General features: G+C 39.9%; 3 protein-coding genes and 2 non-coding genes across 6 annotated transcripts; 2 read left to right on the top strand and 3 right to left on the bottom strand.

Annotated features, from left to right (window-relative positions):
- Nucleotides 1-3,427: 3,427 nt before the first annotated feature.
- LOC115680059 (probable lipid-A-disaccharide synthase, mitochondrial) lies at nt 3,428-8,956 on the bottom strand. Of its 2 annotated transcripts, none has more exons than XM_030603816.2 (8): nt 8,556-8,956; nt 8,042-8,141; nt 7,793-7,898; nt 7,476-7,699; nt 7,104-7,179; nt 6,426-6,664; nt 5,669-5,895; nt 3,428-5,291 (listed from the first exon to the last, which is right to left on the bottom strand). In XM_030603816.2, the coding sequence occupies exons 1-8, from the start codon at nt 8,798-8,800 to the stop codon at nt 5,099-5,101; spliced, it is 1,410 nt and encodes a 469-aa protein (XP_030459676.2). In that variant the 5' UTR covers nt 8,801-8,956; the 3' UTR covers nt 3,428-5,098. The 2 variants fall into 2 exon arrangements, with proteins under 2 accessions (XP_030459676.2, XP_056171550.1); XM_056315575.1 differs by having other exon boundaries at nt 8,579-8,669.
- Nucleotides 8,957-12,335: 3,379 nt separating this feature from the next.
- Nucleotides 12,336-17,301, bottom strand: LOC115679976 (protein disulfide isomerase-like 2-3). Its single transcript, XM_030603717.2, has 9 exons — nt 17,115-17,301; nt 16,460-16,618; nt 16,015-16,128; nt 14,852-15,009; nt 14,038-14,137; nt 13,356-13,532; nt 13,127-13,272; nt 12,824-12,970; nt 12,336-12,735 (listed from the first exon to the last, which is right to left on the bottom strand). The coding sequence occupies exons 1-9, from the start codon at nt 17,244-17,246 to the stop codon at nt 12,561-12,563; spliced, it is 1,308 nt and encodes a 435-aa protein (XP_030459577.2). The 5' UTR covers nt 17,247-17,301; the 3' UTR covers nt 12,336-12,560.
- A 923-nt stretch (nt 17,302-18,224) lies between these two features.
- LOC115679977 (uncharacterized) lies at nt 18,225-22,441 on the bottom strand. Its single transcript, XM_030603718.2, has 5 exons — nt 22,126-22,441; nt 21,937-22,009; nt 20,929-20,993; nt 20,047-20,156; nt 18,225-18,917 (listed from the first exon to the last, which is right to left on the bottom strand). Exons 1-5 carry the CDS (start codon nt 22,237-22,239, stop codon nt 18,650-18,652), a joined length of 630 nt encoding a protein of 209 aa, XP_030459578.2. The 5' UTR covers nt 22,240-22,441; the 3' UTR covers nt 18,225-18,649.
- Nucleotides 22,442-25,758: 3,317 nt separating this feature from the next.
- On the top strand, nt 25,759-25,847 carry LOC115665264 (small nucleolar RNA R11/Z151). Its single transcript, XR_004003737.1, has one exon. It is a non-coding gene; the product is annotated as a small nucleolar RNA R11/Z151 (small nucleolar RNA).
- Nucleotides 25,848-25,944: 97 nt separating this feature from the next.
- On the top strand, nt 25,945-26,057 carry LOC115665265 (small nucleolar RNA Z152/R70/R12). The gene has a single exon (XR_004003738.1). It is a non-coding gene; the product is annotated as a small nucleolar RNA Z152/R70/R12 (small nucleolar RNA).
- The last annotated feature ends 1,293 nt before the right edge of the window (nt 26,058-27,350 follow it).

Below are 27,350 nucleotides of genomic sequence, written 5' to 3'. Positions count from 1 at the left end.
CCCTGCAGGATGGTTCCAAAAAGCTTGAAACTTGGGAGCTGCCATGACTCTCTCTCTCTCTCTCTCTCTCTCTCTCAACATGAGAACTCAAACCGGGCAATTAGTTTTAATATTGTTTTTGGTGAATAGCAACATGACATTTACCACCCGCCTGGGTGGCGTCGCTGGGCGGGCGTTCTTCCTCTCGCAAAGGTTGACCGTTCGAATCCCGGGCGCCGCAGGGTGACAACCGGTAGCACGTGTGTGGTGGCTAGCACGTGTCGCCCCCAGGTTTACCCCCGGCTGTCGGCCGTGCGGGGTTCCTTGGGTTACCAAAAAAAAAAAAAAAAACATGACATTGCACATGAATATCACCCGCACCACATAGCGGTTGAGCACTCTCCGAGGAATAGATTAGTCTGCAAAAGTTCGAGTTCTTGTTTCCATCAGTAATATAGAAACGCAACTTGCTTTAATTAATTTTTTCGTTGTCAAGTGATGTTCTAAATCTAACACGCGGCAACGTGTCGTGAATGATGTGTATTGCAAACTCCTATTTGTTGGGATGATATTGGTGAGAAGAGTCTAACCAGTTCATAATTCATTCATCAGTCGGAAGAGAGAGTCAGATTAGTTTGAGAGTGAGTCAAAACGGTTCAATCGCGTCACAAAAAGTTATGCATATCTTAAAAGGCTCAAGGTGAAATTTAGTGTAGGGATCATGTATTCTTGAAAGTTTCTCCTGTGATTATGAGATTTGGCATGGGCAAATTGAATCCAAGATACGTGGATTCATTTTTTATCCTAGAGAAGATTGATGAAATTGCTTATAGATGGGTTTTGCCACTAGCACTATCCGGGGTACATAATATGTTCCGTGTCTCTTTGTTATAGAAATATGTGCCAAATCCTAAATATGTGCTAAATTTTACACGTTAAGGGAGAACAAACTTATGGGGAGCGGCCTCTTCACATCGTTGATAGAAATGATCAAGTGTTACGACACCTGACTATTCCTTATGTGAAGATCCAATGACAAAACCACACGTAGAGAAAGAGGCCATCTCAAGGAGAGGAGACGAGAATCAAATATCCTCATTTGTTCGAAAGTTGAGATAAGTTCAGATTTATTCATACTTCAAGTATGAAATTTTTCTAAGAGGGTAGAAGGTAATATTTGACACTAACTGAGCGAAGATTATGGGAAATGCATTATGATTCCATCCAAATAATTTGCTTGAAGTCATAACATATAGCCTTAGCCTTTGATAGAGGGGGACATTGAAGATAAATCAAATAACTAATGATTACACTTAGAACAAGGCGTGACGGAAAATTGCTGAGGATTAGAGATTTCCTCTGGAGGCGTCGTGATGTCGGCAAGATTTGCTATGGTGATAAACCCCATTTGAAGAGAGAGGGGCCTAAAAATGAACTGCAGCATGAGTTCAGATCAGAGAAAGAAGAACTAGAAATAGTTTTTCTGTCAAAGAGTGCTTAGTCCTGAAGATAGAGCAGATGATTAGCCCATGTATGGTCCCTTTCAAGCTCAAAAGCGAAACATCTTAATAGGTTGCATCAAGTCGGATTGTATGCGTCCTTCGATCTAAATGATCTCTCAGAAGCCGAACTCTGATAGTTCGACATGGATGATATGTCGAGATTGAGAAGAGATGTAGAATATGTTCCATCTGAATGGAAGCAAATGCTCGGGCCTAACTAACTGATGATCATCTATCAGAAGAAGAAAGTCAACTGTTATATCTCCAGCAAAGTTGAATCTTCTGGATGGTTTATTTACTGGATGGAGCTTATACAGGACCATCAACTGTAAAAATCGAACCAAGCTTTACAATTTTCGAGCTTTAAGACATGAGATCGGCTACATAGCCAAGCTCCTGTGAGGAAATCCTGAAACCCCCATATGGAATATGAACGTGACTGACTTACAAACACAGACCACAGACGCCCTTGTTGTTAACGCATCGAATCGTTGCGGAACAGAAGAGAAGAATCCATCGATGATGCGAGCTCAGAAAATCACGAATGCAACACATAAGAAGCAGTTCAAATTTGGAAGACGGAAAACTAAAAAGAGAAGGATCATCAAAACACAGGCAAAAGAAGAGAAAAGGATGAGAAGAAGTGAACCCACTGGTCTTGGGCCCTGCAGGATGGTTCCAGAAAGCTTGAAACTTGGAAGCTGCCATGACTCTCTCTCTCTCAAAACACGAGAACTCGGAACCGGGCAACTATTATTATGTTAGTTTTGATACAGCAACTTCATATTGTATATGACTATCAACCGCAATACATGGCAGTTGAGCACCCTCCGAGGAATAGATTTAGTCTGCAAATGCTCGAAGTCATGGTTTCATCAGTAATATTGAAACTGCAACTTGCTTTGATTAAACTTTGTGTTGTCAAGAGGTGTTCTAAATCTGATACGCGGCAAATCACGTCATGAATGATGCGTACCCTTTCATCATCATCATCATCATCATCATCATCATCATCTCGTTCAAAAGGAATAAAGCCATGCTATCTTAGATTTATTCTTCAAGAGGGTACTTCCTAAATTGGACAGGACTAGCTGATTCAATCGGGCATTGTCCGGTCTCTGATATTCTTTGTTGGCCTGTTTAAGCCGGTTCATCCGCTTACTATTGTGAATTCTATTCGAACTCTCGTATGTATAGTTTTGCAACCATTCCTATTGCTTCAAAAGAAGAAGCACTAACATAGTGAAGTTAGCCAAACTAAGGTAAGCATCGCATATTAAAAAAATGGTCACGACATTGGGCAAATGTTTCTTTCATTTTCCATTTCGATTTCATCTATAATACAACATTCTACCATATACCATCAACTGTCAGTCTATTGGATAATAACAATGCACGGTACATTATTGTACCTTGAAAGATTCCATAAATGTTCACTATAAATTTTGGGTGTACTTTTATTTCTGATTTGGAAATGAGCTATACTTACACAAGTCTATCACAATCATCTCAACCATGCATAAGCTACAGCTCTCTCCCTATTTGTCAGCTCATCTCATTGACAGAGGAGGAGGACCGCCTCTGCACCGGTTTATTTTGGAGCAACCTCTGTTGTGCGGGTTTGACGGAGACGGCAATATTGAATCGTGGACTGGAGATGGAGGAGGAAGGAGTTCGATGCCGGGACTACGATCCGCCGCTAGAGGCGCAGGAGGAGGACTGCCTCCGCACCAGTCGATTTTGGAGCTACCTCTGTCGCGAGGGTTCGACGGAGGCAATAGACATGTTGCCGGAACGTGGATTCGGTGCATATGTCAACCTTTTCATGCATCTGCATGCAACAGATTCATTCTTGTCGCAAATAGATATCATAATTATACAGATTTCGATTTGATCCGAGCCAAATTATTTTTCGCGTGAATATTCCGACATGGCTAATCGAGATATGAACAGGATAAGGCATCATCCGAACTGAATCGATTATTGGCTAAGAATGAACACGAAAATTTGAAAGGAGAAAGATAAAACAAGAACAAGAAGAAGAAGAATCACCCCAATACAAATCGAAACATTGTCACAAGGATAAAAGCCTTGCTCAATGCCCCAAAACAATCAACTCCGACTCTATACTGGGCACCTCCGGCTCGTCGGTGGTTGGGGCATTAGTCGGCGCTGCGTTGATCACCTCCGCATCTCTGGCGCTGCCGTCCTCTTGATTCATTGTGTCAGTGCCGTCGTCCGCCGCGCCGTTCCCTCCATCTTGGCCTGTCTGAACTGGGCTCGAAGCCGACACTTCGCACAGGCGGTCACCTCCGCATTGGCGCGAAACGCCATCAGCATCCCCAGCGGAACCGGTGTCCACAGCCTCGGCACTAGAGCACGAGAAGAGCATGAGAGACAGGAGGGCAAGAAGAACTATTATTCTGGGCATAGTGGCCATGATCAGATAAGAACTTGTGTATCGATTTTGGTTGTGGAAGGACTATGGAGAATGTGTTTAAATAGATGGGCCACATTTCTGTGCTATTTATGGACTTGGAGCTTTCTGTGGCATTGAGGCTTTAGGCAAAAGTTTGAGCAAGTCTTGCGGAGAACTCTGAAGCTGAAAATGGAAAGACTGTAACCTCTCCATCTTGACATTTACAAATTTTTCTTGGTTATTCTTCGTTTGTCTTGCCTTTCTTCTGTTGCATTTGGTATTAAGCACGTTGCTGCTGAATCGATGAAACGATTAAAAAGAATAAGATTCATATCGCAGTGTGAATCGACCACAAAAATGTGAGTGCACGCAGGTGAAGCACCGGGCATCACCATAAGTAGTGAAGAGATCAATGCATCTTATTTCGGAATTTTTCATGCCTTCTCCATGCTTTTTTGCTCGATCTCGGTTTTACGGTGGATCACAACAATTAGCATATGCAAATGCTCGAGGGCTGAACGTGCTTAAAACTGCAGTTAGGCCGACACATCGCTGTTGCATATAGCTCAAGGCGTGTAAAAAAGGTCAAAAGTACACATCGCAAGCCTAAAACATGTAAAACAAATAAGCAGCTGGTCAATGATACTAGAACATGAACAGAGGTTTCAGGCCAAGCAAGAAGCGCCATGTGTCAGCGTGGCTATCCTCCGTAGAAATACTCCAATTTATTATATAAAATTTAGCATAGAATACATCATAAGGTATAAAAATGAAATCCATCAAAGCAGAGAATTCCTACTGCTAAAGTCTACTGTAACAATCAATCTTGTTGCCGATTTTTTGAGGATGCTCCTCCTAACGTTCTCTGACTCAGATCAGTTCAACTCAACCAGTATCTTTCATAGATTAAATAAAGTCGGGCCATATTTCGTGATCTTAATCTCTTCAAATAAATCTTGTCCACAACTCTAATTGATCAGCGTGAGTCCCAAACTAATCAAACTAACAGTTTCATCTGTACTGTATGTGTGTTTCATCCAATATACCTTGCATTGGGAAGGACCAGCATCCGACAGGATATGGTTGACAAAGGTTCCCAACTTCCACTGATTAAAGCGAGATGGGATCGGATCATACTCCATGCCACGACCACTATAGATGCTTCTGTCCTTTTTTTCCCCTCTATACACGGTTTTCATCATATTGATGTTGTCTTCACGTAGTATAGGATGGTTGATGCAGCTATCATACTTGGGCTGCCATACAAACACTTGCCGCTTGATTCCTGTTGCGCTCCCTTCGCTAATTTTTCCGGAGGCCATAGAAGCTTCATAACCTCCGGCGCAGCAAGAACTTGTTTTTCACGAAGCCCTTCATCATGGATTAGTTCCCTGCAACGAGACATCCCATCAAATCATGATACATGAAGATCGAGTCTTTCCATTCCAGTCCGTAAAAACTTAATTAACACCAGATCAAATCTATGCTGATAAAAACAGTGAAAACTTGGCATGTACTACCCCTACTTGCTTGTTCCATCAAAGCTATCCATTCACCAAGTCTATTTTTTTTCCTTCAATTTTACATCCTAACCAAAGCAGAAGGTATAGAAACTTGAACCTCCATCTAATATCAAGTGATAGAAGGAACTACTGTGAACTGTATCTCCATTATGAAGATAGTGAATCATTATGACAGGCATTATGAAATATGTATTTAATCAGAAACCAAATGAAAAGGAAAACACCTATGTTCGATAACATCTTACATGAGCAACGAGGTCAGTTTCTCAGGTGTACATTGTTGAAACAAAGCTTCTGGAATGACGCTTGTATTCAAAAGGATATTGGGGAGAGAGATGTATGGTATCTTTGCCTTATGGCGAATGAACAACTCCGTTAGAAAATGAGCTCGGTAAGCAACAACACATGGTAGCCGCGCAATTTGCATCTCTACAGCGACGGTGCCAGAAGTACACAAAGCAACTCTGCTTGCCTGCAAGGAGTTTAATCAAATTCACTAAGCAGAAGTTTCAAGATAAGATATGACTGCCAAATTTGTAGGTGCCAACATGAGATTTCATTATTAACTTTTGTAATAGTTGCTGTGAAAATGGGAGGTGACAATAATATGTTGCATTTGGATGTTGAAGCATGCAAATTGTGGCACTCTAATGCTGACTGTTGTAGAGCTATCAAGTCCTGGAGAGAGGAAACTCCCATGCAAGATATTTTGTTCACGTATCTACCTTCTGACAAGTCAACTTATGTACATCGATTGATTTAAATAGTCTCACATCATGAGCTACTGTCTACACGATAATTAGGCACTAAAGCAGGGAGGAAAATAGTACACCAATAAAACACAAGAATATTCACGACAAAGAAACTTACTGAATTGAATTGGCCTAATTAAAAGGCTTTTGGAAAAGGGACTAACACAGAAGCTCAGACTTCTATTGTATCCAACACATTGCAATCATGATTTGACTTCACTCACGCACCAAAAACATAAAGAAGCCTTACACTTAAAGCCTCATATTTTGGCTGTGTTTCTCCTCCTGGAATCAATATGACAGGCACTGGCCACTTCCTGACAAATCCATCCACGTAGTCCTCTACATGCTGATTAGGTGCCACATGAACTACTGTTAATAGATCCGAGATGGATGATTTCAGCATTTTAACAGTCTTCACAAAGATCGGAAGCATCCGTGCAACCTCTTGCAGTCTACTTCCAGGGAGCAAGCTAATGATTGTACCTCCTTAAGGCCCAAACAAAGTGTCAAAACCAGGTTAAAGAAAGGCTTGCAGTGAAAGGAAAGGTCAAGGCTTCAGAAATAAGTTTGATCACATAGTTTGATACGGAAAAAACTAGCACAAAATTGGTTGACAGGTTTGAAAGTGACCTTTCATTTTTCAAGCATGACCCTACATCTTATGCTCACAGCCAACGCACTAGGTCTTTTTCTGGCCAAAATGGCCCTAGATCTTTTTATTTGTCAACAAAACATTACAAGTGCAGAGTGGCGGAGAAAAAGTTTAGGGAAAGATTAGGATACTGAATTTTTTTAATTCACATTGCCTGAGCTTGCCACTGCACTCACAATATCTTCAAATGCCACTCCGGAAACAGATCAGTATGCACAACTTGCCATGTTAAAATTTTAAAATGAGAGTACAAGATTCAGTCCTTTACATTACCTGAAGGTACTCGGTATTTGGACCAAAAGTTTTCCCTACTCCCAGCCAATTTCCATATTCTTGAAGCATCTTCTCCCTAAATATGCATTTCGTGCAGGTGTCAAATGTGAAACAACACGAGAGTAAATAGAAGGCATAAATATTACGTCATTTCAAAATCTTAAAACTAGTAAACATGTTCAGATGGGGCAGGCACTAGCTCAGTGAGCAAAAGCTAAGGGCTAGAAGAATTATTTAAGTGACAAAGACCCCCAAATGACTTTTCAACTGGGTACATGATCATACAATCCAAGTCCCATAAAAATGGGATGCTCAACTCTACATAATACAGGTGCACATCACAATCTAAGAAGATAAAATGACATGGAATACCTGATTCAACTCCAAGGCATCTTCTAATATAGGGTGACCCACGAAATTCGCTGACAGACCATTCGACTCGCAAACTTCGGCCTCATTTGGGAGTATACAGAAAATGTGGTCCACAAACTTAGCAAGGTTCTTTAGTCTTGCCTCACCCCCTTTCCATGCCCAAAATGAAGGGGCAACATAATGGAAGTGAACAGGGCCGTCTGCATATTGCTGATAATATCTAGCTGCAAAAGCACAGTCCAATTTCCCTATACCATACAATCTGCAGAAGCACTATGCGAAAATGATTTGGACTACTCCAAGGCATTACGAGTTACCCCTCAGCAGCTTCAGGAGACGGAAAGAGAAACCCTTGGAATCCACTGTCACCACAACGTGAGGCTGAAACAGAAGAGCAGCATCCACTGTTTCCTTCAATTTCACCTGTCAATTTAAACTCCAGTGTTCATAGACAACTAAAACAAGCATCACATAAACCACCAATAGTGTAAACAAAAAACAGCAGGAAAATTTCTATATGCTTCTTGAAATGCACAAACATGACATTGGCATAGCTCAATACTCACTCTGATTTTACCCAAATGAGGCATTAGCTCCCAGATACCCATCACTGAAATATCCTCCATAGGAAACAGGCTTTTCAATCCCTGTTTATACATCATCGACCTGAGATAGCATGGAGACAGGTCCTTCGGTAAGGAAAACCCAATAAAACGACATCTTATGCTCTTACCCTTCAATGTATGCATGAACTTTTTCAGTCTAACGCAAAAACAATCTTCTTGACGATGACCCTTTTTAAGCTTAATCCAGGAAACAAAGATGAGTGGACGCATATTTATCACCAGAGGTGCCTCATCCACACAAATTTCAACAAGAACCTTTGCTATTTTACCTGTAATTCAAGTGGTAACTTCTCTCTCACCACATGAGAACAACGCCGAACTCAAGAGCAGCATTACATGTGCAGAAAGCACTTAGCATCAATCAAACACAGACCCAGTTTCTAATTCACCCAAAAGTTCAGCTCCTAAACAAAAGTTCATTACAAGTGCTAGAGATAATCGGCGACATCATTACCCTCCGACGCCGGCGAAACGAACCGGAAAAGGAGACAGAGTCTTGAGAGAGGCCATGAGGCGAGAAGCTATGGTGTCCCCCGAAACCTCCCCTGCGACGACGAACACCCTCAACTCGCCGTCTCCCGCCGCCACGCCCAGCACGGACTTGCCCGAGATCGAGGCGTGGCCTCTCCATAAACCCCGAACGCACGGTCTACGGCGGCTGCCGTGTAGCTTCCACACCGTCCTGAGTGCCATCCCCATTTCCTGCGACCAAGCGTCACAACATGGCCGAACAATGCGCTGTATACCGACCGAAACGAGATGGAAGAAGAGGAGAAAGTCTGGGCTTTTGGACCGAGAGGAAGAAGCTAGCAAGCAGAAGGGAAGGTTCCTTGACGAACGTGGCTTTCGGGTCAGTGAGAATCTCTCCGAGGAAAGAAGTACTTTTTTCGAGGGGATATTAGATGTATTTTTGTTCGTAAATTTTTTTTTTGGGTCAGATTGTTCGCGATTATTTAGTTCTTTCATTTTAAGGACATTTAATATTTTCAGATTTTGTCAAAAATTTTCATGGAAAAAAATGAATTATAAACGAAGAACAAATGGGCAGTAATGTAGATTGGGGATGCATTTGAAGTGAAGCTTGTGGCGGAAAGCACATAAATTACTGTCAACTTGCATAATGACGTGAAAATTAATTTGCATCCAAAAAATATGCAATAGAACTATGTGAGGCTACTCTTTAAAAGCAATTCATGCAACTTTTACTACATGCGGACCACTTGGTTGTAAGAACCGGAGGGGCTTATAATGAGAGATATTACCAAAGTACTCGAAAGTATAAGAAAGGAGAAATTTGGAATGAGGCAAGGATGTTGAGATCAATCATTAGAAAATTAAGCAGGAGCAGAGCATCACCATTTGTATCCATTAGAGAGAGATGAAAAATAATCATTATAAAAGTAAATGAAAGGATAGACATGTACAAAACGAATCAACATTCTGAAAATTGCTTGAAGCACGGGAATTTTGTATTTGTGAACTTGTAGGGAATAGTAAAAAAATTGGACAAGTGCACTACAAGTCCTAAAACTTGTCACAAAAGTGCATTTGAGTCCTAAAACTTGCAAAAAGTTCATTTGAGTCATAAAACTTGTCAAAATGGTTCATTTGAGTCCTAAAGTTAATACCGTTAGATTCACTAATGAAAAACGCTGACGTGTCATTTTTAATTATTTTTCTTGAGACACGTGGCGCCACGTCAGCAAAAATAAAAATAAAAATAGAAAAAGCTGAAAAAAAAAAAAAAAAAAAAAAAAAAAATTAGAATCGGCGGTGGCCAAGCCCGGCGGCCATCGCCACGACCACGGGAAGGACCGGCGGAGGTCGCTGCCCGGCCTTCCCGAGCCCGACGACCTCACCGCCCGGCGAACCCGGCGAGGCGCGAGTCTCGGGAGGCGCACTCGCGGGGACTCGAGGCGCCCGGCGACCCTCGATCGCGTCGGGGGGAGGCGCGCCCTCGCAAATCGAGGGACTCGCCCTCGGGCCGGTGAGGGTCGCCGGGCTTCCGGGAAGGCCCGAGGCGACCTCAACCGGTCCTTCCCGGTGGCTATGGCGGTGGCCACCGGCGGTGATCGCCGGGCTTGGCCACCGCCGGTTCTGTTTTTTTTTTTTTTCCTTTTTTTTGTTTTTTTTTTCAGCTTTTTCTATTTTTATTTTTATTTTTGCTGACGTGGCGCTACGTGTCTGAAGAAAAATAATTAAAAATGACACGTCAGTGTTTTTCGTTAGTAAATCTAACGGTGTTAACTTTAGGACTCAAATGAACTTTTTGCAAGTTTTAGGACTCAAATGCATTTTTGTGACAAGTTTTAGGACTTATAGTGCACTTGTCCCTAAAATTTTTTTATCACAACCGGTTCTTGGACCAAGCGGACAATTTTTGGTTCCACAAATTGAGAATGGGCCACTCTAAAACTTATCACCTTTAAAATATACACGTGGGGTTTACATTGGTTTTAGTCTATGAATCATTCAAATTTGACTCAATTTTCGAAATTTAAAAGTACCGTCACAAAAGTACACTTTTTGCTACTTGAAATGGGAAAATTTAAGGTCGTTCACTTAAAAGAGGGTCAAGACTAACATGTCTAAAGGGACCTCTCTTTCTGTTTTTCCATCATTTACCTGTTGTCTTCTCATAATTTCTCTAAGCACACCTTCTCGTTCACATGAAAGATCAACTAGAAAAACTAAACTCTCGAGTGTGACGGACTAAATCGAATTTGAAAGAGGAGAACGTGACAAGCCAAATTAATGATGTGAAATTGTGCGATAGAGATTTATCTTTCATCTTTCGAAACTTACAAATAAAGGAATGAATTATCTCTAAGAATTGACAGGAGCATGAAATTTGACTTTCTAATGGGTTCTCTACGACGCACCGAGTGCTGGGAAAGATGAGCTGTGTGGTTTCCGATAGCGTGCATGGGAGCTGGATAAGAATGCAGATGTTGCATTGCAATATATTTCAAAATTAAGTTGGAGATTTTACCAAAGGTTTACTCTATTACTGTTGAGATAATAAACATAAAAACATCGCATCAACAATTACATAAGAAGAAAAAAATGGGAAAGCAGTGCTGCACGAGCAAGATGGGTTCTCTATTTTGTATATTTAACTCATGCTATGAGCTGATTTTTTTTAATTATAAAGTCATTGTCCATCCACTTGAGCTATTAATCGAATTATTAAACATACCTCACATTTCGTGTAATGACCAAACTTACGCACCTGTAATTCTAAAAATACCCAATACATAAGGGTGATCGGTTTCCGGTCCGGTTTGGTTACCGGACCGATGGATAATGGAATCGGACCGGACCAATGGTCCGGTCTAGTTCTTGATCCGATTCCGGGTGATCCAACGAAACCTTTGCTATTTACCAACAAAAGAACTAAAAGTGTGAGAATGACACACTTAATAAGTAATACACTTTGTCGTGGCAAAAAGAATACGGCACATGAGAAAGGTTTGGCTTGAATTTTATTGACAACTCCTCTTGCAATCTTTGCATAACCATTTGATGTAGGACTCTCGACATTCGCATGGAGGCACAGCAATAGAGACCAAGAGTTTCACATCGAAGGCGTCCACATGAAAGGTTGGACACACAATAGAGAAAAGCCATACACATTACACACCAAGAGTCCTACATATCGAATGGGAACCAAAAAACCCAAGGGGTTATGCATTCTTGCATGATAATTAGAGATCAAATGGTTAAATTTGAACTTTTTATAGAAATAAAATTAAAATTTTGAATAGTATCGTTCCAGTCCGATTGGGTTTTCCCTAGAACTAGGAACCGGACCGAAACCACCGATTCCAACTTTTGAAACCGGGAACCGAACCGACACCCCTTAGAACCGCCAAAAACCCGACAGGTCCGATTCAGTTCCGAACGGTTCCTGATTCTTTTACACACCCCTACCAATACATAACACGAATTTTATTGTTGAAGATCATTTTGCACCTCAAAATCAATTATCCTCATATCCCGATTTACAAAAATATTATTTTCTTACTAAAAATGCTTTTCCCCAAATTTCAAATTCTCACTCACCCAAAACATTGAAAACCAATTGAGAATCAAGCCGTCCAAACTTCAACCAAGATGTTCAACGAGTTTGCAATAATGAATAATTTCAGTCTTTTCGATGTTGAATTTTACTTAGAAGTATATGAATGGCATTTGCAAAAACAAGAGATGTACGTGGTTATCGGCCGAAAAGTGAGGTAAATTTTTGGTGTTTTCCCACAATTCTTATATTTGAGTCAAATAAGATCGACCTCTCAGACCTACCGATATCCAAGTCAGGAGAATCTCACAATCAGAAAATTAAGAACAAGTACGCCAGCAAAACCAACATCGGACTTTCCATTACACTCGAGCAATGTCCAAAAGCAAATACTCAATTTTGCCGGCCCTCCTCATTCTGTTTCCTAGTGTGAATCGGTCATAACTCATCCTTGTTTGGTGCATCCTCGCTCATTAGTTCCTCAAGAGAGAACTCGTCCTCTTCAAAAATCTCTCCATCTTTACCATCCCATGGCTCCGCCTTCGCGATCACAGGGGTACCTTCAAAAGGCAAATTGCCCTTACCACCAAGCCCGGCTTCCCTCACAAACTCTCTGACAAGCCGAAATTGCGTATGATATGTCAAACTATTTATACACATTGTAAAATCGATACTTAAGCAGCGCAGGTTTTGAGACTTACACAATATGGTCAAGTTCGAATGCGCTCCGGAGCGGGGCATACGCGCCTTTCTTTGCATTTAGTGCCACCAACGCGGGGTACCCATATCCACCCACACCAACAAGTTTCTCTAGATCTGGCTGCTTACCAGCGGCGGCCCAAACAAAGCTGCACCAGGTGGAGTTCAAGTTTTTATCTGAGCTTAACTAAACATGTTTGGAAACCACAGGCATTTACCATGGAAAATGTCAAAAAGAATCCAAATAATAGCATATGCATAAGCTCTGCAGAGAAAATTCAGTGATCAAAACCACAGCTACTAACCTGTAAGGACTTCTTTTGAACTTTTCTGCTACTGACAATAGCATCTGAATATATCTGTTCCTTCCTTCTGCCTTAGTGTCCAAGATATCAGGCAGGAAAGCAACAAAACAGATGGCAGCTGAACCGCATTTCTCCTCCATAACATCCTTTTGAAATAATAAAAGTGTCATGCTAGCAGAGTTACTAAAAGTGAAAGAAGCAGAGACTTACAACCATGAGAAGAACTTACTTGGCTGGTCAACTCCGTCACTTCAGGAGGAGCAACATTTGTCTCCAGCTGCTCTAGAGCAAAGGATTCGATAGCAGAGGCAGTTCTAGCACCCTCATAAGGAATTGGACTGTCCTTGTAAGCACCAAATACGAGGATAGTAGGGAAGCCTTGCACCTTGTACCTGCTCATTAGAGACTGGCAATCCCAATCCATCAGAATTGTATAGAGGAACAACTTTGCAAAACATATCAAACGTTGAGATATTTGTCAGTGTGCACTAGCTAGGAAACTTAAGGGCTGGAGCTTGCCAAAATAAGTATTTCATTTCGAGAGCATGTCCTTGGACAATCGACAAATATAAAGCTTTTCTCTTTTAAAAGAATCGACAGTTAAATCGATGTATGATAAGATGAATATTATCTAAGGTTCACTGAGGCTGCATCATTTTTAGTGGCAAAATAAAGGGACTTCCTTAAGGATGTGAATCCAATCAGGTAACAGATTGATGATGTTTGAAATGACGATAATAATAATTCTTACAAACATGTAGGGGCTCAAGCCTTCATTAAATGAAGACAATTGCATGTAGAAGCAAAAATTACTATCAATTTTCTATTTGTTGTAATGATGAAGACGATAAAAATAAAATAAAATAAATGAAAGGACCATCTCCTCCTAAATGAGGAATTAAATATACTACCTTCTCGGTGTCACAGTCAACATGTCCCAACTTCACTTTTCCTTTCAAATTATTGGCAGCCTTCTTCCACTCAGGTGCCAGTTTTTTACAGTGACCACACCTTGAAAAGCACAAGAGGCATAAACTTCTTGAGAAGCTATAAGAGCAATGATTAAAACTGGCCATTAAACATATAAAATCCAAAAAGAGACAAAGTGCATAAAAGTTGTTCTTATCGAGATGATTTCTCATTATTATTATTACAGCTGTTTTCACTACTCAAAGATGCATAACTTTGTTTTAGCAACATAAACATAAGAAACAAATAAGTTTACAATCAATGAAAAGAGCAACAGTTGAAACTGGCCATTGAACATATAAAATCCAAAAAGAGACAAAGTGCATAAAAGCTGTTATTATCAAGATGATTTCTCCTTCTCCTTATTATTACAGCTGTTTTCACTATTCAAAGATGCAGAACTCTGTTTTAGCAAAATAAGCATAAAAAACGCAGAAGTTTACAATCAATGAAACTAAATACAGACTTCTAACAGAAGGGGAAAATCGAACTCATATTGACAGAAACAACAGGTAGTAATGATTGGTTGGTGACATGCTACACAGATTCTCAAGAAGAAGTTTCAGTAATCAAGTTACTAGCTTGTATCTGACTAATATGGACTTCTCCATTATTTCTTCTGTTAGTACTGCGTTTATGTACATAAACAAAGAGATAGATTAAACAAACTAAGAATTAATTCCAAAGCAGCTATAAACCAACTTCCTATAAATCAATTAAACCAAAGAGATCAACCATCAAGGAAACGGAATGTACCATGGAGCAAAAAATTCTACAACCCAGAGTTCTTTACTTTTGAGAACCAACTCATCAAAATTGTTGGAAGTCAGTTCAACCGACGCACTAGGTTCGGATTTCTCACTTGATCCTCCAGTTGATTTACCATTTAAGCGTTCTTTGAGAAGTGCCTTGATCTGCACACAGATACAACCATTAAGAATTGAACACATCCACATATACTCTGTTTAGTAGATAACTAAAAATTTAAGAGGAGACACAATTCTGCTTTTCAAAGTACATTACTGAGTTGAACACAATTTATGTCATAATAATGCGTTTATTATTTGAAAAATTTAAGAGTGACAAGAGAAAGGCATTTATGTTTCTATCGTTAATTTTAGTACAGAGACAGATTCTATATCATGAATGCTAACCCATGAGAATATACTATGCCTGAGCCTGGAAACAGATATATGATATTTTGAAATTTATATTATGTATTGAAGATGAAGACAAAACTTAAAATTCTGGATCTAGAGATGTTATACGTCCTTTTAAGTATTACTTCTTTATAGTTCGTTATCAACTTATCATTTGAACAAAATTCCATGTTTACATCAATTGCCATGATCTAAGGAGCCCCACAAAGATCTCATCATCCGATCCCTTGGACACCCTTTCTCCCAAGCTGGACTTTTCAATAAAGATTGCTCTCTATTAATCTTAGAGATTCCATGCAACAGCAAATAGTCACCTCCTGTGGCTGCATTGCAAGCCATACCAGGAGACAAAATACTACAGCGGAACAACTGTTTGCACAGTGCATTCTAAAGGCCACAGAAAGGACAAAAGAGAAATAAAAAAGTAGGCTCAACCTCGCGGAAATTTGGGTTTAGTCTCCAGTTCCATTTAGAATTAATATTGTGAGATCAAAATGTGTGTAGGGTTATTTATGCAGATTTTTCAATTGCATTTCTCCATAAGGCAGTGACGTGTTAGTGGCCACTAAAACCTCTTCTTATTTTTATCGACAGCCGACAAAATAATGTAAGTTAAACTTACCTTAAGTCTAATTCCCTAATTAAGCTGGCAAACAATGATCAAAATCCTATATGAACTCTTTAGTGGAAATGCGTAGATGACAAAAACATGAACAGAGTAATCCATAAGTCTGAATCGATAGAGAAATAAAAACAGACCTGTTTTAGTGCAAATTCTGCAATAGGTTTGACATCCCTTTCTCCTTGGTAATCAATAGGAGGCTGCCCAGGTACAAACACCTTTATGGTTGGAAATCCTCTAATTCCATACTCCTATACAGTCGAGTAGACAAAAAGCACAAAATCAGAGGGGCAAGGGAACATAATGTGGGGATACCGAATTTCCTAACGAAAATCGTTACACGCTGCATAGACTAATAGAAAGGCAAAGAAATCACTTCAGGGGCTCATTTTATGAATCATTTGTGTCTCAAGTATAGATTTGAAGAACCCATGAGAAACTAGTGCAGTCTACTTTCTCGTGCTTTGTGGTGCCTCAAGGTGCTTCTACTGAATTGAGGGACAAGAAACTCTCGAACTGAACTTCAAGTTTCGAGAGCCAAAAATCGAATCCACCAACTAAAGAATTCCTGTGGAGGGAAACCTGAGCGAGGGACTGGTGCGCATCGGCATCTAGAGCTGCCACAGTGGCTACCCCTTTCAATACAGCGGCCGCCTTTTCCCATGTCGGTGTCAGAGCTTTACAATGCCCACACCAAGGCGCGAAGAACTCGACCAAAACAACTCCATTTGAATTCAAAACCTGCAAGCACAAGTTTGGAATAATTTAAATCCGTTTATCCCTTACAATTACCAAAATGACAGACTAACAATTTTAAGAGCATTGCAGCGGCTACAGGAATCACATTGGGCAAACAAAGGGCGCCCCTCGTACAAAATCAAGCAACCTTCACTTCATCGTAAGTAAAGCAAGAGACTGACATTCAAGGGTTCCAGTTCAGAGAAATGAGCGGCGAGATTACACACCGAAACGCGACAAGCAAAGCGCATAGAGCAAAAGGAACTAGCGCATCAAGACTGCCCACTCCAGCCGCGGAAAAAAGGAACGCGCAACACGCGCGAGCTTCGTTCCTTATCCGATCTTTACAATACTTGAACATAAACAGTAAGAAACAGATGTCGCCGAACGCGACGCCGAATGAACCGAGAGCGCACGTGGAACTCGAGCTCGAACCAACGGAATCGAAACCAAGCCGCGCAAAGCCACGATGGATCGGGAAGGGCGGCGATTTTTTTACCTTGCTCTTGAAGTTGGAAGGGTTGAGCTGAAGCACCGGAGACGACGGCCCGTACAGCGCCTCGCACGAACCGAATATGAACAGGAGCGAGACGATCGCACGAACCAACGACGCCGATCGCGATCTATGCATCTCTCTCCCTCTCTCGCTCGTCGATTTGCAGAGAATTTCAGGAACAAGAGCAGAAGAAGCCACCTCCTCTCGAGCTCTTATTTACTGCTCGGAGTGAGTCGGAAGGAGGAAGACCATGGCCCGTCCGCAGGGCAACGTGTTCTGGCCAATAGGGTTCCTACACGTCACCAGGGTTTGCGGATGCACGGCGATTTCGTGCTCCCTCTATTTCACGGGGTCACGGCCGGGGCCAGTAGTATTAGCCCAATGGGCCAATCGTTTTCTTTTTGTTTTTCTCCATATATTGAGAAGTTTGTTTCGCAAAAAATTGAACTATTTGAAAATTATTTCCTCGAAATCGATCTCGCTTACCAAAATCAGCTCTCATTGTCGACGAAAAAATTTTCAGAAAAAAATAACGCGATATAGATAATCATTTTTAAGAAAGTATTTTGCCAATCATGAATTATCCCCGAAACAAATGCATTCTTTATTTTTCTCCAAATCCCGAGATATCCATAATCTAGATATGTCAAAATGGGTCATAAACTCAATTTTTAACCCACATTTGAAGGATTGACTTGTTATATGAGTTAGTTATATTCAGTAAATAGGTCATAAATTATTGTAGAATAGTAAAACCTAAAATAATACGAGTATATCCAATCTACTTTTATGACTTTCTTTCACTCTCTCTCGCACTCACTCTGTCTTGTGTTTACCCACTTTGCGCCTTCACCACTGTTTGGGTATAAGTTTTAACAATATGAGTGAGTTTGGTATGGGTTGGTATGATTCAGTAGATTTGTATCGCATGAAAATGAATTCAAACGGGTTAAATGGATTCATTTGGATCAAACCATTTTCGACCAGACACACTAGTTTGACGGGTCTATCACAATCTAATATCTATTTTTAAGTCTCGAGATCCAACTCTTTCGCATATCATTCAATCATGTAAATGTGACAATGTAACTTATATTCTAAACTGACGGTGAATTTAATAAAACGAATAAACGAAAATCTATATATAGAATTACATATTGTTTTTTCTTATTTTGACAGGGGAATAAAAGTCCCGGAAATGAGGGCATTTCATTCCATTGTCATTCCTATTCCCTCGTCATTCCCTTCCTAAGACTCCCCACGTACCGAATAAGGCCTGAAAGCAACAATCCCTTTATGCAATTTGCAAAAGGCGCTCTATCAAGAATTAAGGACTCACGAGTCATGACACCATCCTAAGGATCTTTCCTTTGTATAAATGACATATCTCATATGCACAATATATAGTTGCAGCCAACCTATCTCCAGGAAAAGAGAAGAAAGTCGAAAGTGAACCCTCTTCTGAGATCAATAAGAACATCGAATCTGATATCAATTGCTCGGATCAGTAGAATTGGTGACAGGTTAGCTGCCGAGCTCTATAACTGTGAACAAGTGCGAGTGGACTCTCCAATATTGCGCGCAGCAGCAGCATCCTCTAGTAAATTCTCGGATGCCTTAGTCGTGGTCTCGGCCGCCCGGGTCCTGGTCAATAATCTTCTCAGGAATTGTAGTTTCAAACCTTTCGGCTTTATCCGGCCCAGCAATTCCCACCTCCTTGGCTTTATCTGCCCCAACAATTTCATCTGCTCCCTTCTAAACTTCCTATTTGCATACCATCTTCCACCTCGCCAACCCAAGGCATAGCTGCAATCATAGCGAAGGCAAGACAATAAGCAAAGAGAGTGTGAGATAAAAATCAGAAACATCCATTCCAAGTTAAACACAGTTCAAATAACTCCCCCAAAGAAAATCAGAACACTGAGGAACCCATGGAAAAGGGTCAACCAACAAGATCTCTGCCAGGGAATTCCAATTTTCACAGTCCTCAGTCAAAACTATTAACTGATATAAGAACACCTGTTTATTTCACTGTTCTAGCATCTTCCAACCTAACCAATGTCTTTGCTGACATAGAATCATCTCAAGAGGCCTCATCGTGGACAATTAATAGCACTTTAATGGCATTTATTCACATTGGCATTTTCTGTTCACAATTTTAGAAAAGGCCTCGCATTGAGCGAAGATTGAAAAGTTGATGTACTTGATTGAACATAAAAAAGATTAATTACTTGAGCGTAAAATGGGTAAAATTCATATACTTGCTGTGTCATCTGGTCCAAAGAAGGGAGAAGCATGCACCTTCCTAGTGTTTTCTCTAACGATACACGTCCCTTTCTTGAGTATGCATCTTAATCAACCTCCTCTTTCACCATGCTTTCGTCTACCAACTCTTACATTACACACACAAGTCAAATTGCACAGTAAGCATACTTGAATTCTGGAACTGGATAACTGTAATCACAGTGTACTGCCCCTCTTTATACTAAAGAATGAAAATTGCACAGAGATCTGTTCAAGCTGCACAGATTTAGCACAAAACTCGTTCTATGCTCTTCAAAGAAGCTAAAAATCTGCAATTGCAAAAACTGTCCAACCCATTGTGATATCTAGTAGACAGATGCTGCAGAAATTCTAGCGACCACCCCATAGATTGGAATCCCATCCCACCATGGCATTCCCAAACATCGAAAATTTCAAACTAGAACAAAATTTTAAGGTTAGTCCAAAAATGAGACCAAGCTCGTTATGGCTGGACAGACTTGTCCAGATCCCCATAGATTCATCCATCATTCCATTCCATTACTCCATGAGATAATATAACAACAAAATTGCTAACAGCTACAGTTCTTCCTTTGCTCTTTAAAGGAGTGAAAGAGGAGAAAAAAAATGCATCGACAAAAAAGAGCAGGAAAGGAAGTGAACATGGACTAACCCAATCACCAAAGTGGTACCAGCGGTGGCAATACAAGCCGCAGTACTGGAACTTTCTCGACCAACAATCTTCTTAATCTCCTCATGTTCAAAGTGATAATTATTCTTCATCTGCCACAGAACAACAATAAGCACTCATCTTAGATGCAAGAAGTGATGCAAGTAACAAGAGAGGATAGAAAAAATTGCATCAGGTAGAATTGATAAGTGATTTTAGAGAGCGTGCTTGATTCAGAAATCCAAATAAATACAGGTAAAAGAAAGAAAAAGGCAAGGATAATGACAAATCCAAATCAAGCAAAAGATAGTCTGATGACACCTTCTCAAACTTGACAAGGACTTGTTTAGACTACATCAAATTTAAAAAACAGGGTTGAATACAAAGCTAATTTCAATAAAGAAATACATGACTAGATTTTACGAGATGACTTATAGCAGTCTGATTCAACCATCACGGTCATGTTGTCCAGCATTATGCTGAAGGAGAATAGAATTACTTCCTCTAGGATGAGAAGTTATTTGATCCGAAATTGTGAATACCGAAGAGGAAACACGATATCTTAACAGCCAAAAAAGGGGAAAAAAAAGCAATTACTTAGATTATACAAGAGAAGATAAGATTGATATGGAAAACACAACTGCAATGCAGATGTTGCCATCCATCTAGGAGAAGCATTTCGATGATCCCTCAAAATTTATAATTTAATCTAATCTGACACACAAAAAATAAAAGGAGAAAAATTCACTGTGTTCCTTATTGCAGTATTGGAATCTTTATTAAAGGTTTTATCCCCTTCCCACCAATGACAAACAGGAGAGTATCACCTCTACCTATAGAAAACAATACCACATAAAGTTCAAATGGAAAAAGAAAGATACTCACAGCTCTTTCTATTGTTTCAAGCCTTTGATCAACTTTTGTTTCATGATAGTGGCGTATAGAATAACCTGCAGCATGAATTACAAACCAATGAACAGATTAAAAATAACTTTAAGGATGTGATGATGTAGCAAAGAACACATGCACCTAAGTCAACACACTGAATGACGACATTTCTGACACAAGCAACGCAGTTCCTCAAACATGTTAATAATAGCATTCTCTTTTATCTATGTGCACGGCGCCTCCCCAACTAATGATTGATAAGATCTTGAAAGCCATCAAACTAGTCTTGCAAGCCAAAAGGCTCAATAAAAGCAAATGACAAAGAATGCATTTCTTCCACCCGTGAGTATTTCCGTGTTAAAATCTTGTTTGTACTCACAATGGGCAAGACCATTACAATAAAGGATCTACATTCATCTTGTAGAACAAGTAAAGTATCAGATTTTTCATAATCTTCACAAGCACAAAACATTTCCTTGTTGCTATCATCATCAATCAGGCCATTTACTTGAATGATGAAAAATTCAGACTTCAGTCATTACTGATGAAGGTCTCACTCCCCGTGATAGAAAGATGCTTAAGCGCTCCTACCTTCTTACCACCCAGGAGTCGGATGAGCAGACACACGATTCATAGATGTCAATCAAGAACCTTTTTTTCTAGTACCATAACTTACAGAAACTAACAGCCTGGAAAACCTAAGTTCATTATATACATATCAACAGCAGATGCGTTATCAGCAACAGCAAACTATACAATTGCTTGACATTTGCTTTCTCATGGGTCTTCGAGATTCATTTCGCTCAACCTCGCAAGATAAACGAGGACACCCAGATGCGAATGAACAGTCGTTTTTTCCTTCTAACATCGACAGAAGTGCGTGAATTATCAAATTGCCACAAATTCAATGAGGCGCCAATTCAATCACCAAAATCCCACAGCAGAAAGGCCAGAGCTAGAAGAGAAAAAACAAAGAAGCATGAAGCGAAACAGAAGAAAAATCACCTGCCCATGCCGTCGCCACCGAGGCTATCGAAGTTCCAACGGTGAACACCACCCTGTGCCTCTCGAAAGTATCCTAAACACAACAACAACCGCAACGAAACTAACGACGACAACAAACAACCGAATCGAACACCGAACAAAACAATAGTAATCCTTTTCTTTCTCTTTTTTCAATGTCCTCGTTCAAACCTTGGTGGAGAAAAACGTGTCCTGAACCGCGGCCCACGACTTGAGGGCTTTCTTCTTCAGTTGCGGCGCTGCCAAGCTGCCGAAGAGGGACGTCCCTCTCCGCAGCCTCTGCATACTTCCTCACTGCCTGCTCCGCTCCGCCGCGAACGGGGGAACGAAGCCGGAGAAAGCGGGGGGCCGTTCCGTTCCGTTCCTCCTCCTTCTTCGCTCCGAATCGCGCCGGATCAAAGGTCGATGATTCCTCCGTGCCGGGCGGACGCACGAAGCTTCGCGGAGGGAATCGGTCGGCCCATCGATGTGATGGGTCTGTCGCCTCCTTTTGAGCTCCGAAAAACGGTGAAAGCCAAAACCGGTGATGTCCTGTCGATTTGAAAAATATTTTTTTAAAAATATCGCTTATTTTATTTATAAAAATATATAAACAAAAACATTTTTAAACACAAATATTTATTTATGATAAAAATATTTTTTATTAATAAATTATTTTAAACAATACAAACGATTATTTTAAAAAAAATATTTTTCAAGTCATTAATTTTTCGTAAAACAAATGGAACATAAATCCGTATTTTACTTCCAATTCAATTTTAGTCGGGTCCAAGTTATATTCTAGCTCTATTATTATGCTAATTTTCCTGTATTTTAATTGCCAATAGATATTAAATATTTCATGCCCTTGTTGTATGCAAGTCTCTTTCTACCGCGGGCTACATTGGACCAGCAAAGAATAGTTGCGGCAAAAAGTTACGAGTTTCGAGAAATATTTGGGCTCTGATGCGAATCTTGATCTATGGGGGTGGAAGAGGAAAAAATAATTTTAAGGCGAGGAAATATCGGAAATAACATATTCGATTGTAGTCGAAGTGGAGTATCGATTTTGCACTTGATCGTGGCCACACTATAATTGAGGATCGAAAATTCGAGATTAAGGATCGCTCTTTATATATTGAGACATAAATTATTATTGATAATAAAAGTATTTCTCGTTAACTAATTATTTCAATCGATATAAGGGATCGTTTTTATAAAAATATTTTCAAAATCATCCATTTTCTGTGAAATAAACGGGGTCTAAAGACAATTTCGTATTATAAAAATTTCATAAATTCATTTATTCGATATTGAGAATTTATACTATAACACGCGGTCTCGTTACACGATCCTCTTACTTTCTTATCATCGATGTTAATCCAATTACCGCCATTCACTTATCATTTACCTCATAAATATTGTTTTCTCGTCCCTATATTTCGTCCTAACTTTCTAGCGTTGAATTAACTGTGCGAACTATTCTTAAAAATAAAAAGGCTCTCGAAAGCAATGTCATATGTATTGCGGTTACAAAAACATGAAATAAATAACATTTTAAAAAATGCTCATTGCTTTACAAATTAAATCAGATTTCTTCTTCTCCCTCCGCTCAAAAAGTCCTAAAACCTCTCGGGCAAGAATTTGTTCCCGTGAAAATCGAAAAGTCGTGTATGGCGACGAATTTTTTAGCAACATTCCTACGTTGGCGTCGGGAACAATGTCTCCGCGAAATCACTCACGAGACTGTATTCTGCGAACGCTGTATATGCTTGGGTTTCGACTTGTCTTCAACAACAGTTAAGCTGTTTTGTTTAAGTTTTCTTCGTTTTGGTTGTCGATGCACGTGGATGATTAGCGTGATGTGCTAATTATAAGTTATTAATGACTCAACATTAGTGAGACGTGAAGATTGAATAGCGATCACTATAGTCCATTTAAAAATTGAAAATCATATAAGGAGAGTTGCGGTTTCAATCCAATCCACAGAGAGAATTATCTGCTTGTTATGATGACCGCTCTTGACGAAATATGCCGTTGACAGACTTCCAAAAGAAGCATACTGAGCTGTGATTTACGTGCTGTTGGCTTACGATTATCTCATACTTTAGCAAACGGTTTGCTGCTCTGCGGCAATTTCATCTGCAATGGAAGATGAACATCATCAGCTCCTAGTTTAAGCACTCTTCTCCTAAGGTTCCGATCTGTTTCAACCATTCATTCTCGATCCCTCCCAAATCCCAAAACTATCAATTCCCCAAGACAGCAACGCAAAAGAGCTTCAGAAAAATTTCGACAAAATCGAAATCCCATATTAACAAAAGTCACAATCTCGCACCCAGAAAAATTTAAAGCCGTTTGAATCAAAATTGCATAGAAAAAAGAGAGTAAAAATCAGGGAAAAAGAAGAAATTAGCTCTCGAAGCAAGTCGAGACTCTGTATTTCTTGTTTTTTTTTCACAGATTTAGAGCTGTGATATTTATGTGGGTTTTTTTTCTGCTAATGTGTTTGCAAGAGTTTGTAAAAACCAGCAATATTAGTGAAGGTGATCTAACTTGGACCAAGAGAAGCATTCTATGATCAATTAAAGTACAATCCTTGATGCAACAAGTAAACCAATATCGCGATGTATTGTCACCACTTCAACACTAATCATACCAGATGCAAATTCCCAAGGGCAGAAATTCGTGCATGGGCATGTCATTTTGATGTTCTCATTTACATTTCTGCAAAAGAGAAGGTGTCTGTACTTATCTGGGAATGATGCAAACCAGAGCAAAAACAGTGAACTGCAAAAAGGGGCAATTCAGGCTGAAAAAGATGAAATTCTGTGTACAGAGCACAACCATAGATCAAAAGAGGGAATCCCAGATTATATTCCACATGATCCAACTTCCAATCTTCGAATTCTTTTTTTTTTTTTGATCGAAATCTTCGAATTCATACGCACAATTGTTGCAGCTCATTTAGTCAGATCATGTCGGCAAAACCCAAGTGGCCAAGTTTTCCAATTTCTGTTTCGATCAATGAGAGTGGGAAAGATGAGTTTGAAGCCAGCAAGAAGAAGAAGAAGATGATGATGAAGATAAACACACAAACTCCAAACGCCATAATTCATCACAAGCACAGAGCAGTGGCTGTCAAATCATCACCGTCGAGATCGCCGCCGCCGGCGCGGTCCGTAAAAGTCGATCAGCTACTAAAAATGCAACAACATAAGTTTTTGCTCAAGATTCATGAACCGGGTTAAGGCCAAGTGAAGGCGTGTCATTGGCTATCAATTTTTTGAAAGTTTTTGCTTTCCATACTGATATGATTGTCTCCATCGATTCTTTTGCGCCATGAAGGTTCATTTTGACGACTTTTGGTGGGTTTTGCCTTTCATACTAATATGATTGTCTTTTTTTTTACTGTTTTTAGTGGAAATTGTCTTCCTCTAATCCCTTTTTTATTCGTCGTCCTCTGAAAGACCATAACAGTACAAATCCGCAAACATATATATTCCTAAGCTGCTCCTTTTCTTATGTGTTTCATAGTTTTAATAACTGCTAATAATCAAATTGCTACAATTAGAAAATTTGTTTTGATGATTACTATCAAGTTCCTAACACTGTCGAGGATTTGAGGAGAATTTTATCTTCTTTTCGGATGTTTTGACTTGGTTGGAGGTTAATATGAACAGGTAATGGAAGATGATAATGCTGAATTGTTTAGTTAGTAGGGAGCTTAAGTATTCTGTTCATGCTCGTCAGCTTTGGCCGTTCCAATGAAGTAATTTTGGCGCTAGTCGTTTTCTGTCGTGATTTTGCTTCTGGTGTTGAGACGGGCTTTTGTGATGTTAAATCAATATTATCTTAGCGGATCTCAGCAAGTCTTATCGTCGACGATCCGATTGTTACACCTACTGAAGCCCTTGTATTTTTTAATTATCGATTTTTCAACCGCGCGCGGTTTCTTCAAAATCTTTTCTTTCGAAATCAAAATCGATTCTTTTCTTTGGTTGGGATAGAGATGCAGTGATGAGGTGAAGGCACTCCCAGAGGCTGTCGATCGATGGGGGGGCAGTGAATCACTCCGAGAGCTCATTTCTTTCAACAAACGACTTCTCCTTCCACTGAGCAACGATAATCCCTCGTCTCTTTTTTCCCTCCTTCTTCGAGTTCAGTTATTGGGTTTGAAGATTTAACAAAAAAAAGAAGAGGTTTTGGGCGCTAAATTCAGCATTGTGGCACTGTCCTGATCGGTGGCTTTTGTGTTTTCAGTGCCATTTGATCAACGATTCATTCATTCCCAATTTTGCCACTCTTTGTGGAATTTAAATTACAGATCTTTGAATTTCATTGTCCTTTCTTCAACCAAAAAACAAATGAAAATCTCATTGTCCTTTCTCATGTTATTGTTCCTCAAAGGCTGGGGACATTCTTGCTACTAGTGTAGGTTGGAGTAGTTTGCTCACAAATCTTGTTTCGAGTGTCTATAATCTTGTTAAGAATTTTGCCATGATTTGGAAAAGAATGGTTCTACTATTCTGCCCCCAACGAGGGTGACAAGCTGCGATTGCAAGAGGAAGTTCCCATTTGAGAGAAACAATAGTCCAAGCAATTTAAAAAGAAAAAAGAAATAAGAAATCAATGATCACTTGAGATGGCACAATCAAAGTCGCAAGCTTTTCTTTTTTTGCCTAAAAAAATGGTGAAATGTAATGTAAGGGATTGAGAACACTTTAGCCGAAGTGCTCGTCTATGCATTACGACCGAGAGGAGGTTTTAGGTGCAATTGTATCCGGGGACTAGGAAGCTGTAATCCTTACACATTTTAGCCGCGTTTATGAGAGTACTAAAGGATACGTTTTATTTTGCGAAAAATGAATAATTTAGAAAATATTTTTTCAAATCATTCATTTTTCGTAAAATAAACAAAACCTAAAGTGCTGTAGATTTTCATCTCGATGATTACCATGGCATATTGATTAGTTTTGAGCGGATGAAGGTAGATCACATTACAAGTTTAAAATAGGAATGGCAAGAATTACTATGGGTACAAAATCAGATTGACATGATGTCGGATATTTATCAAATTTAATTTAAATTTATCGAATGTTGAATTTGACGTGATGGGTGTTTTGACTCACATTTCTTAAATAAGTTGCTTTCTTAAAGTAGGTTGTTCTAAATTGGAGCAAACCTAACTAGGAGTTGGATTTCTTGGGAGACGCAATTGCCGAACAAGCTGTGTAGTCTAATAACCACTACACAACCATTTTGTAGGCCTGCCCATCGATGAGAGAGTGTACTTTTCTTCGTATATAGGTTTAAGGACGAGCGACCTAAGAATGAAATTGCTTGCGTAGCTTTCGACCCGATGAGCTTAAGAGGTCCTAACAAGCTGACAGGCCACAATCAATCTACTAGTATTG

Source organism: Syzygium oleosum, unplaced genomic scaffold (assembly GCF_021117445.2).
Source record: "Syzygium oleosum isolate NSW1041296 unplaced genomic scaffold, Sole_v2.1 Sole_v2.10, whole genome shotgun sequence".
Classification (NCBI taxonomy): Eukaryota; Viridiplantae; Streptophyta; class Magnoliopsida; order Myrtales; family Myrtaceae; genus Syzygium; species Syzygium oleosum.
This window is presented reverse-complemented; position numbering and strand designations above follow the sequence as displayed.

What these genes read in the sequence shown, in the direction of transcription:
- LOC115679976 (XM_030603717.2), bottom strand. Translation starts at nt 17,246, where the DNA reads ATGCATAGATCGCGATCGGCGTCGTTGGTTCGTGCGATCGTCTCGCTC. An exon ending in TTGACTGTGACACCGAGAAG is followed by an intron (nt 13,533 to 14,037) that starts GTAGTATATTTA and finishes TGGGATTGCCAG; the next exon opens with TCTCTAATGAGCAGGTACAA. An exon ending in TTCAAAAGAAGTCCTTACAG is followed by an intron (nt 12,971 to 13,126) that starts GTTAGTAGCTGT and finishes CACCTGGTGCAG; the next exon opens with CTTTGTTTGGGCCGCCGCTG.
- LOC115679977 (XM_030603718.2), bottom strand. Translation starts at nt 22,239, where the DNA reads ATGCAGAGGCTGCGGAGAGGGACGTCCCTCTTCGGCAGCTTGGCAGCG. An exon ending in GGTGGCGACGGCATGGGCAG is followed by an intron (nt 20,994 to 21,936) that starts GTGATTTTTCTT and finishes TTCATGCTGCAG; the next exon opens with GTTATTCTATACGCCACTAT. An exon ending in TTGAAACAATAGAAAGAGCT is followed by an intron (nt 20,157 to 20,928) that starts GTGAGTATCTTT and finishes GTTCTGTGGCAG; the next exon opens with ATGAAGAATAATTATCACTT.
- LOC115680059 (XM_030603816.2), bottom strand. Translation starts at nt 8,800, where the DNA reads ATGGGGATGGCACTCAGGACGGTGTGGAAGCTACACGGCAGCCGCCGT. An exon ending in CGTTTCGCCGGCGTCGGAGG is followed by an intron (nt 8,142 to 8,555) that starts GTAATGATGTCG and finishes ATGCTATCTCAG; the next exon opens with GTCGATGATGTATAAACAGG. An exon ending in CTCATTTGGGTAAAATCAGA is followed by an intron (nt 7,899 to 8,041) that starts GTGAGTATTGAG and finishes TTAAATTGACAG; the next exon opens with GTGAAATTGAAGGAAACAGT.